The following is a 12,101-nucleotide window of genomic DNA, read 5'->3' on the forward strand; positions in this document are numbered from 1 at the left end:
GGGTTACTACCCGTATGCAGGGGCAGAGGCAGGGGGGGTTGCCCTGACCTCCCCAAAAAAAATCCTATAAAGTATTGCAATTTACAATACCTACCATTTTCACCTCAAACGTTCCATACTCGGAGAATAAATAACACTATTTTGTCTTTTTCCATATATAGGTTCCAAAAGAAATAACACAAACATTCCATAGGTTTATTTGTCTTTTTAAACAAAACAATGTTTTTTGGATCCCACTTAAAAACCATATTCCTTTTTTTTTTTTTTTTCTTTTTTCTGCCACGTGTTCTTAAGCAACTGCAATTTTTTTTTTTTTTTTTTTTTTCCGCCAGTGCCTTTTTCACACAATTATTTCCTTTGAATTAGGGTATCCACATCATCATAATAATAAAAATAATATTTAAGACCCTTTATATCAAACTAAAACCCTAAATTGTTTTCTTTTCTATCTTAACTTCTTCACAGTTTCAAACACTTTATTTTTGCCATAGACCAAAATTTTAACTTCTTAGTTCTTACCACTTAAAAGAATAGAGAAAGAAATGTTGAATTTTACATAATTTTTTAGGAGTATTCAAGGCCAAGAAAGTACAACTTTGCAGGTATATTTCTATATCCTTAACACTTTTACATTGATTTATTTTAAGGAATGAAATCACATGTTTAACTTCTATGTCTTTAAATTAATCTCTTAATTCGATTGTTATTAACTATGAAGTGACTTTATTTATTTTAATTATATAAAATGTGTACTTGTAAGCAATTGAGATTATGACGAAGCCTAATCAAAATAATGATTTTCAAATCAAATTCTAAATGAACTTGTATCGAGATATATTTTGCAAATCTTCCAATTGAGTAAATTAAACTAGGTATGCAAATATAAATTAAATTTTATATTATATTTGATCTTGTATGACAATTACATTAGTATATAATTGTTTATCTATTTTGTTATTTATATTGATTAGTAATATTTAGATTAATTTTACTTTCAATCTAGTCTTTCAATTTTGCTCCCTTTGAACTAAAATCCTGACTCCGCCACTACCCGTATGAGACACTTGCACTCTTGAACTAAAATCAAAGCAATAATATGGTTATAGTTTATCAACCAAAACCATGTCACAGTTTTAGATTCTCATTCACTAAGAAAAAAATACACGCATTTTTGTGCAAACTATTATACACTAATCACAATATTTCTTCTTACCAATTATAAAAAAATTTAATACTCGGTTAAATTTATTGTAAACATGTTAGAACAAACCATTTAAAAGCACATGGACTTGTTTCAACCTAGTGAAACTTTAAACTTGAAAAACACACCCTCACCCAAAAAAAAAAAAGGATGGGGATAGTACCAAACCATGAAAAAGCTAACCCACATTTCCCTAATCATTCTAGAGAATAAATTGGGTCGAAACTTTAAATTCTCAAAAATTTACTCCCCCTATAACACCCCCCCCCCCCCCCCCCAAAACACAAAAAAAAAAAAAAAAAAAAAAAAAGCTCATGGGCAATAGCCATAAAGCATAATTATCATTATAAATTAATAAAAAATATTTACAGACACCATTCCATCATTATCAATTTTCAGAAAATCACTAATTTTCTAGACTCTCTAACATACAGAAATGACTGGCATTCTAGCCTGCTTCCATACAATTCATAGAAAGAAGGATAAAATCGCATATGTACACACAAAGAACTTCTGGACTAGCCTTGAATGCATGGTGATTTTGGGTTTCCTAAGCCTAAATCTGGGTGAATTTTCTCTATGCTATATAAATCAATAAAATCAAGCAGAATTTTGTTTCATGAGCACGAAGGATAACACCTTCCAATATACAGTACAGCACCATTGGTACAATTACCTATTTTTGGCTGGCAAGAAATAATGAGCAATACTGGAACCCCTTTTAACCACATTTGGCCGCTTATGAGGCCTGAGCCAAGCCTGAACTTCTTCCTGGATTTCTGGTGGTAACTCGTTAACCACAGAGGGGTCTATCTCATCAACTTTGTAACGCCATGATTCACTTTGTTGTTCAATATGAGCTGATGTAGAACAACCACTGTTTGTCCCAGTTTGTTCAGGAATACTTTCTTTAGGCAGCTCAGTTTGATTTGGTTCTGAACAGATACTACTTGTAGATTGAAAACCTGAAATATACTTCAAATTTTAGAGAGAGTACCACAAGGAATTGGCATAAATGGAAAATCCAAAAGTTGGATTTGAAAATTACCAACAGATTCTGCTGCTTGAACATCTTGGAGTTGGATGGCTTCAACATGCTCCTGCTTCCTAAAAGAACTGGGATCACAAGTCTTAAAGAACCTCCGGATTGAACTCGTTCCCTGCCACAACATATTTAAGAAACAAATTAACATAACTTTCTGAGAGCCATATGTTAATCAGCACTGAAAGGACTGAGCAGAATAAAAATTCTATTTCTTTTGCCGTTATGGTTCTGAGATCAACTTTTGACTGGGTGAAAGATTTAGGCAGCTTACCCACGTTTTTGAATTTTAAATTTCCATTTGTAGTTAGATAGTGGTCACTTTTGAATAATTCCCACATACTTGATTTGTACCCTTCCTCAATTTTTTCTGGTAACAAAATTAGTTTATTACAATGACATATCTGCAAAGATATGACCATTATTGGTTATTAATGAATCGTTGGGCCTGAATTCAAATTGTATTTTCCAAATTTCTTATTGCCCAGATCTCAACGGCCAGGTTTTAACTCAAATTTCTTTAAATATTTCAGTCCCATATCCAAATTATCCTAAAAATTTTCACATCATAATCTAAACTTTTACTCCAAATTAAGTTAAACATTAAGAACAATCATACTTCCATAGGTTTTACCATAACTTTCACTTTCTTAGCAGAATTTCCCACAATTATATGTAAAATTAAGTTGTGATTGGCTCATGCCCTCAGTAGATTTGGGAACATAAAAGGTATAGAATAGCTCAAAACGATGCAGGAGAATTTCAGCCCAGTGAAGAGAAAGAAGCCCATTAGTCCATTGTCATTATTTCTCAATATTACATTTAACTTATATATTATGTCTCTAGTATTTAATAGGTCACGTGACTTTTAATGAAGTTGGATGATATAATTTAATTGTTTTATGTAAGATGAAGAGCTAGGATTCTAGGGTTACTAAAGGCTATTTTAAATGGGTAAAACTTCCCATCAAAAAAACAAAAAAAAAAAGGGTAAAACTTATGCATAGTACTTAGGTGCTGTTTTTTAAGTTCTCCTCTTAAAATTCAGTCATGTGGCAGTACTTAATTAAAAATACACTTTCATCCCATGAGAAAAAAGACTCATGGCTGAATTTTAAGAGAGGAATCTAAGGAACAACATTTAAGTACTGTACTTAAGTTTTGTCCATCATAAATAGCCTCTTTTGAGTAATCGTAGACAGCCTTTTCAGCTTTTTTATTTTAACTATTTCGTGAAATTTCAGATAATTTCTTCTTAATCCCTTTTCTTACACTAGATCTAAGTTCTCCTCACCACATCACAAAAGCAGGATGATTGCGGAAGTAACATATATGATATATTCAAATATGTGCATTCCAACAGATGATAAAAGTTGCTATCAAGTGGAACAATAGAACCTAAATTCTATAAAAAGGGCTTCTATAGGACAAAAGAAAATGTTGAAGCAAATGGTATAAGCCATGTAAACTAGAATTAAAAGATAGAGAAGAAGAGTTTATGTACCCATGAAAGAGAATTTCACCAATGTGGTAAAAACACAAAGAACTTTAGCAAATTTGTACTCCCAAGTACACAGGTAGGCAGTTTGAAAAACTGAATAATGACGAGGGCACCAGAGCTAGGCCAAATGATTAATATAGTTTTGTCCAACAAATTACTATCCAAACAAGGATGTGATCTACTTAAATATCCTGATTGTTTAACATATGTTGTTCAATTTTTTATTTATAAATGAAGTCAGATTTTCTCAACCTGCAAAAATATTGAATAATGGGTGTCCTTATGATAGGATTGTCATAGTGACACAGTTAGCAGTGCAATCTTAGCGAAGAGCTAAAGTAACTGCACTTACAGACCTTATCTTTTGATGTTTTTCTTTTCTGCAAACCTCGATCCAAACTAGGCATGGCATATTTAATCCTAGATTCTTCTGTGGGGAATTCTCTTTGTTGCTTACTTTGACTCATCCCCAAACAGCTTTCACTTCCTAGAAAAACACCTGTCTTTAGTATGATGTGGTAGGGAAAATTAAAGAGGAAAATGAGGGAACAAAAAGCGCTAAACTGCACAAGAAACTACCTGAAGGCAACAACGGTGAAGTTTCTTGGGCAATACTATTTTGCATCTGTTGTGATGACAAACATGATGGATCCTGCACATGAAAAAATCTCATGATTGGACCAATTCTCCACAAGAAGCATTTGCCTAAATTTGTCATTCGAGAATCAAGACCCATATCTTGGTTCATTAACAGCACAAGCCACACACTAAGAAGAAAGGTTAGATTTCTGCCCAAACTCCATACAAGATGTTAAAGCCATCTAAAATCTAACCACCCATGCTAGATATGCAATACTGGTGTACAAACATTTCAAAAGTTTAAACACTACATTCTTGTATAATATATTAATGATCATGAAAGCAGAATTTCAGTTAACAAAATAATGAATCTGCATATAGCAAAACCTGGTCTTTCCACGTTTTACTTTTGTCTTCCTGATGATCCAGACTAGGGATAGCATGCTTGATCTCCTTTTCTTCTCCAGGGAACACAATCTGTGGCTCAGTTAAATTCAACCCTGAATAGCTTTCACTTTCTAACAAACAACAGCCATGAGAATATTAGAAAACCAAGAGTGAACAAGAAGTGCATTTGAGACTGGAAATACCTGAAGGTGACAATGGTGCAGCATCTTGTATGAGGTTATCCTGTGATTTCTCTGATGAAGAGCAGGGTGGGCACTGGCCATGAAAGTATTTCATGATTGAACATGTTCCCTAGCAAACATATAGGAATCAAAATTAAAGTCAAGGACCAGCAAGTCTAAGATTGAAGAATTAGATGAGCCTAAAATTTATTTAAGCAGCTTATTGATTAATTCATTTTGAAACTGCTATAATAAAATACTTCTTAATTACTACACCTCCCCACCCCCTCTCCAAAAGAGGGGGAGAGAGAGAGAGAGAAGCACCTACCCTGTGGATAACAACATTGCATATGCTAAACACATATTTTGTTGGACATATTTGGGGGGGGGGGAAGGGGGGGACGAAAAGAAGAAGAGACCCAGAGATTATAAGTCCAAGTCTGTAAAAGACATAAGACTCATAACACGATAAGAGTCAAGTAAAACTTACAGATGGTGTGTCCAAAATTTTACTTGCCGAAACAGAAAGGCCTGTTATTCCCCAACCACTGTATTGACTTCCTTGAGTTTTAGATTTGTAAGTGCCCATATAATCGCGTAATCCAGCTTGAAATAGGTTCATGGCATCTTCTTGAATCTTGATAGTCCCATACCTTAGGGGACAAGACTTGGAAGGGAACTTCTTGTGTGAATCTGAGTCACCTAACTGCAGGATACTTAAATTGAAGGATAAGTGAGTATAAATAAAATGTATAAATCCAAAATGATTGAAGGAAAAATAGGAACCTTGTATGCTCTAGCATGCAAAGTCAATGTGTGAGCAATCCGTTTATTTTGGTCCAAGTCAGAGCGAAGGCGTTCACTCAGTTCTTCACAAAGTTCATTGAGCCAGTGTTGAACCTGGAGGAAGAGCCACCAAATTGAGTAAAAATTATTTGCTGAGATGAACTTCAGCATGAGGGACGTAAGCATTTCAAGAAACGTTTTGTAGAAACAAGAACATAGCAGGACTAGAAGTCAGAAAAATGTAGATAAAAAAAAATTAACATTATCTATTTAAATTCTCTCTTGCCCTTTCAGACCAATCATGTACGAAAAACGGGTAGTGCCATTTATAGTTACTAAATCCAGTAAGTTTTTATCAATTGGTTGTCCCCTCTAACAATCTATAATAGCACTGGTTCTTTGTTGCATGCAAAACCATTTGATCATATTAAACTTACCACACAAAAAAAGAAAGAAAGAAAAAAACTGATACATCTTATCATCTAATGTGACAAGGCTCAAATAATACTGAAAACTATTACAAACACAAGATGTCTTTAGATGTCTTATAGAATCCAGGATGATATATTTGTTATGCTTTTCAACACTTAAGATGTCTTATAGAATCCAGGATGATATATTTGTTATGCAAAAAATATATAAAACATACCAAACCACATGGCCCATATCTGGCATGCATTGTCCAACCATTATGCCTCACTAAATGAACAATAAAGTGGGAGTATACCATAGAGTTGGTAACGTGACTTCAAATGATATTAATGCCTCCATCAATGTCATTTTAATGACATTAATGCCTCCATCAATATCATTTTAATGACAGATGATGAGGGATGGTAAGATCATACAGTATAATAAACAGAGGGTATTCATCCGGTTAACAGAATACTTCTTACAGAATCAATTGTCTTCAGGGCCCGAGGGCCAGGAAATGTCTTCCCAGAACCATGACTCTTGGGAAGAAGGCGTCCCTGAACTTCTTCCCCACTGATTCCCCTTGCAATATTCCATAACCAAGTACTGGAATCCATGTAAAAAAATAGATATTAGGAGGTACATTTGCGTAATTGTTGGATAAACAAGCTGATGGATAACTGAAATTGACAAAGGGCCTTTCTCCAGAAACTATTCAGCATAGGGAAATATTTTTTTTTTATTTTTTATTTTTTATTTTTGATAAAAAAATATCATAGTCAAATTGGATAAAGCATAATAAATTTTGAAAAAAAGAAAGAAAACAAAAAGAAAGCAACAACAATATTCGGAGATAACTGAAAAAATAATAAGAAAACAACCATTACAGCTGGGGGAAGTCACCAAATTTTAGTCAAATTTGGAAGAAACTATTGAGATGTATGTAAATTATTTCAAGAAAATTGTGTATTTTACAGGACAAACCTTCTAAGATAGTAAGATACATATAGTAATGATAAATAAAATAAGTTGCTCATGATCTATAGGTTCAAAACATTCAGAGAATATTAAAAAGGAGAGGTAGTGACCCAGTATTGACACCATAACACTCTTGTAGCTTCTCTTCTGAAAACCGCAACAGGTCTCCAACAGTGTTCACACCTAAGTCACTTTGTAAAGAAGTCCCAAGCTTTCCTCCAAGCTGTTTCCTGCAAACCAAGTTTGCTTCAACATTTAGGCATCACAATTCAGAAAACCTTACCAGCAGCAATCGTTTGAGATTTGAACCATAAGAAGAAAACAAAACAAAGAAATAATGGGCAAAATTTCCCTCCAAACTGGTTTGGAAGAATGTTCCTCCAACCCATTCTATCCATGTGTACTTTTAGTCATATGAACTACTTAAAAGTCATTTCATTTTAAATGATTTAGCGAATCATGTGATTCAATACATGTGGATAGTCTTATAAACCGCCACATAATGGGTTGGAGGAAATTCCTTCAACCTAGTTTGGAGGAAAACATTGTCCATGAATAATACCATAAGATCAAATTTTCTTTCTTTTTTGAAGCTATCCAAGTAGCAAAACATGGCACTCACCTAATGGACATAACATTTTAACTCAAATTTATAATGCAATATAGGAGTCTAAGAATCAAAACAAAAACTCACATTTTCTTGATTGGCAAGGACTCCAGTAATCCTTTCACAGAGGAGAAGGGCACAACAGTTTGTTGTGCAGGTTTATTCATACCACTTGCAAGTTTGGCCAGCATCTGCTATCAAAGTTATAGATAAGCTGATGACAAAAAAGCCTAGTTATGAAGTGAAGTGCCTTAATGGGGTATGATGCTCAGTAAAATAACATAGTAAAAATAAGGACTGCTACCTACCTTATTATGAGCTATACCAGCAGAACATGTAAACTCAGTCTCCTTCAACACTTGCATCCTAAGTTCTGCAACAATAAGGGCCCCACAAGCTAAAAGCTTATCACGATGATCCGCATCACTACTACTAAGCCACTCTCTCACATTCTCTTTGGCATCAATTCCATCCTGAATTTGAACCAATTTCAGTATAATTGTTGCCAACACAAAACCAGCAAGTTCATGACTAACTGATTCAGCCCTACCATCTAGATGAAATATTAAAATATGTATCTGCATATGAAAGAACCTTCATATGATACTTTTTAAATATTATTATAACAAATAAATTCTTGTGAGATAACACTTAAGATTTAGCCTCTGGGGAGAGTCCACCATTACATCATTCCCAAAGGCCATGCCTTATTATGTCCACCCAAAGCAGGAATCCAGAATCTGCATTGTCACAGCTCAAACCCATAATAAGGATTTAGATTCAGGGATATTGTTAAAATGGTCAGCCATGTATCTACATCCATGTTATGGGTTTGGATCACGAAATGCAGACTAATAATACAACAACCCCCCCCCCCTGGCTCTCTTTTTCTCTCTTTTCTTCCCAAAAACAAATTTGCAGTAATAGCAATTAATATTTCTGTTTTTGTGTTTCACACTACGATCCAAAATTCCAAATAAACTTTGTGAATTCAACAATGACGCTCTATTCAATATGCATCTATATCCATAAAAAAATACAAGCAGAGCACAAATTCCATTTGTAAATAGGGACCTACCAGATAAAAGTTTGTTAAAATAACAAATAATGCAGAGAGCTTAATATTTCAACATCTTTGCATCATCAACATTGACCATTAGTCATAAAATTAAATTTTATTGTCTTAGGTTTAAGAAAATCTAACGATCAGGAGATTGAATGCACTGTCTCTAACCTCATTATTAAGCCCCAAAACATGTGACTTAATAGCTTCCTCATTAATTACTTCCAAGCTCTCTGGAGGAGTTTCTGCTAACATTGTTTCGGCTGCATCAGTTAGGTCAAGATACACTTCATCAATAGAAGCTCTCTCACATCGACCCTTCCTTGCAAGAATAGAAACCACCTGAAGTTTTGATTAAAAGCCACCATAACTTCAATTATCAAATAGTATTACCAGCAATGACATTTAAAGCCATTCATAATGTGTCATAAATACACTAACCTCTGAACCTGCACTGCGGTACGTGTTGAGATCAGCTTTACCCCGAGCCACTGGGACTTGAACCAGCTGAATTTCCGGGCAAACTTGCTTTGCTTCATCACCTCGCATTGATCTGATAATCATTCATTAGATTATTATAGTCTAAAAAATTGTTTATTCATGAAAAGGTATTTAGAAATTAAGGAAAAACATTTCTGTACCGCTTCACACCATGTTTACGGGCCTCATAGCTAACAGCAATCAAGCCTCCACCTTTCCAGGAATTATATTGTACCACAGCAGTTGGCAAACCCCTTAAATCAGGCTGCTTCCGCTGCTCCACTGTAAAGAACAACATATAAAGTAAGCTGCAGTAAGAGTGTAAGACCAGGATTCCAAGTCACAGCTCATGGGAGATAACCAGAAGAGAACGTCCATGGATTGCATGACCAAAACCTACAGTGAACTTTTCAGCTTAAACTTCCAAGCATTTTCCTTTACACTCTCTATTAACTTGCTCTAATCTATGCAGTCATCTCTTTTAACATCCAAAGCCGGTCACCAAATCCTTGTATTGCTTTATATATATAGACACACACACACACAGAGGAGATCTGTCATATAAACAGGGTGTTCGCACAACAATCCTCTAATGAATTACAAACAAAATCACTCAACTATCATTTGACTATAGTTTGATATCAACAGATATCATGCTGAACACCTCATCTTCACAAGTAAAAGAGCCTTTTGCTATAAATTAGGATTAATATTGGCAACTTCCAGGTGACAAATCATGAGTCAAGAGGGTTGTATTTAGTGTTATTATGTTTGGTAACAGACTGAGAAGAAGCTGCTTCAAAGAGTTAAAAATATCAAGGCTCATTTGAACAAAATCAGGACTCACTCAAGCAAGAATTAAGTTAAGCAAAAGTTGAGTGACCCTCACTTGAGTGAGATTATGGAACCAGAAGTCCTAATTCTACTCGAAGACTGATCAAAGACGATTATTAACCTACCTTTAAATACCCTTTGAGGCATGATTTTTAAGATAAGAAATCTAGCATACAAAAAAGATCTAAGTAAGCCTTTTTTCTTGAGCATAAACTAAAATCCTCCCGTGTTGTTCAATCTTGAGAACCAAATTTGTGAGCCTGAAATGACTCCAATGAAACCAAAAAAAATTGTCACCCTTTGCCAGTGAGTTCACTGATCTACCAGATTTCTGGGTTGGCATAGATAATTCGTTCATGGTGGAGATCATGTAGAAGAATTCCAGAGTTCTAGAGATGCTGTGGTAGGAGCGAACAGGTGGTTTGCTTGGTTACACTTACACATAGAGTCTGTCTACAAAGTTTTGTTAGCATGTAGTAAGTAGTAACAAGCTTCTTCTATAGTGGATTTCATTGGGCTAGGTTACCCTTGAAGTGGTTTTTCTATTTAAAAGTTCTTCAAAAGTTTCCATTTCTTCATCAAATCCTTGTATTGCTTTAATTTTTATTCTACTGCTTTTGAATTGTGGTGAAATATTTGTGATTGCTTTATCATTGTGGTTGTTAAACTACTATTATTAGATTTTGGATATGAGTGATAATCAACCCGGTAATTAAAACACATTGGGGTAAAAATCTTTTTTTTTTCTTTTCACAGTGTAATTCTTTCCTATGTATAACCATGAACTGGCACATATCAACCCTGTTTATACATGTTTAAGCCATGTTGTTGTTACGAAAGAGTACAAGAAGTTTTCTCCTAATTTTTGCGGTATAAATCCTAATTTTGTGTGCCATAGCATGTCCTTGACTCCATGTACATGCGTTTATACCAAGAATCGAGTAATAGTACTGCTTCATCTTCTAAATGGAAACATCAAGAGAAGGTCTTAAGTAAGTACAACATCTCAATTTGAAGTGAGATCAAAATTCAAATGGACAAGAACATCTTTTCACCATCAATTCTGCTCAGAAGTCAGAACCATAAAGCGTGAAAGCCAATGTTCTCATCCTCTCTAACAAAGGACATCATTTTATATCAAAAAAAAAAAAAAAAATTGAGAGAAATAGAGACAGAGAGTCAGAAACCTTGAACGTAGAAGCAGTCCATGTCGATGTGAGCGATGACTCTGGCATCAGATGATTCGGGTTTGGCCACTGGCATTTCGTTTCTTTCTTTCCCTCCAAACCCAAATTCAGAAGAGCAAGCGACACTTGACAACTTCCAGCGTGGAGAAAAAAGTTTGTTCTGGGTTCGGCGTAATTAATGATTTAATTTAGTACAAACATATGATATTTTTTAGTTTTAATAGTTGTGGGTTGCGTTACCCACATCATCTTCTTCTTCTTCTTTCATTTTTTTTTTTTTTTTTTAAGATAATTACAATATGCTGTTTACTCTTTAATTTGAACTCTTTCCTTTTTAGACTCTTGGATATGTTTGGTACACTGAATAGAGATTACGACTGGAATTGTAATCTTTATTATTAGGAATAAAATGTGTTGCAATGTAATAACTAAACCTCTTCATTAGTTTGGTTATGAGTTATAACATTAGAATGAAACTTAACATTTATTTTAGGAAATATTTTATTCATACAATTATATTTCTTTAAAAATTGTTATTTTTAAATTTAAAAGGGATATGTGTTGTTTTTTATGATTTTTTATTTTTATAATTATTAGATGTATATGGAAAAATTAATCATAAAAAAAAAGATGTATATGGAAAGTTGTTTATTTGGAAATATATTAAGTTTTGAAATTATTGTACTTACTAAGAAATAATTAATACAACATTTTAAAGAGGAATACTTATTCCTTATTTTGAAGAATAGCTATTCATAAGGAATGATTATTCATTGTAATACAAACATAACTAAACTAACGAATAACTAAATCATAAGAATAACTATTACATTACATTGCTTATTACAGTTTACCAAACA

At 33.9% G+C, this 12,101-nt stretch overlaps 1 protein-coding gene across 2 annotated transcripts; it reads right to left on the reverse strand.

Annotated features, from left to right (window-relative positions):
• Positions 1 to 1,523: 1,523 nt before the first annotated feature.
• LOC111999160 (DNA polymerase eta) lies at positions 1,524 to 11,435 on the reverse strand. 2 transcript variants are annotated; one of them, XM_024031278.2, is made up of 16 exons: positions 11,242 to 11,435; positions 9,382 to 9,502; positions 9,182 to 9,293; positions 8,912 to 9,082; positions 7,986 to 8,150; positions 7,765 to 7,868; positions 7,181 to 7,300; positions 6,575 to 6,698; positions 5,679 to 5,792; positions 5,383 to 5,598; positions 4,914 to 5,022; positions 4,711 to 4,841; positions 4,324 to 4,396; positions 4,101 to 4,231; positions 2,250 to 2,361; positions 1,524 to 2,166 (listed from the first exon to the last, which is right to left on the reverse strand). In XM_024031278.2, exons 1-16 carry the CDS (start codon positions 11,315 to 11,317, stop codon positions 1,874 to 1,876), a joined length of 2,172 nt encoding a protein of 723 aa, XP_023887046.1. In that variant the 5' UTR covers positions 11,318 to 11,435; the 3' UTR covers positions 1,524 to 1,873. The 2 variants fall into 2 exon arrangements, with proteins under 2 accessions (XP_023887046.1, XP_065638534.1); XM_065782462.1 differs by lacking the exon at positions 11,242 to 11,435 and having other exon boundaries at positions 9,392 to 9,504.
• Positions 11,436 to 12,101: the final 666 nt, after the last annotated feature.

The sequence above is a fragment of the Quercus suber genome, unplaced genomic scaffold (genome assembly GCF_002906115.3).
Source record: "Quercus suber isolate HL8 unplaced genomic scaffold, Cork oak 2.0 scaffold_303, whole genome shotgun sequence".
Classification (NCBI taxonomy): domain Eukaryota; kingdom Viridiplantae; phylum Streptophyta; class Magnoliopsida; order Fagales; family Fagaceae; genus Quercus; species Quercus suber.

Excerpts from the sequence above, each read along its gene's own strand:
- LOC111999160 (XM_024031278.2), bottom strand. The coding sequence starts at position 11,317 with ATGCCAGTGGCCAAACCCGAATCATCTGATGCCAGAGTCATCGCTCAC. Across the intron at positions 6,699-7,180 it reads TGTTATGGTGTCAATACTGG|TACTTGGTTATGGAATATTG; the intron begins GTCACTACCTCT and ends CATGGATTCCAG. Across the intron at positions 2,362-4,100 it reads GAAAAACATCAAAAGATAAG|GGAACGAGTTCAATCCGGAG; the intron begins GTCTGTAAGTGC and ends ATGTTGTGGCAG.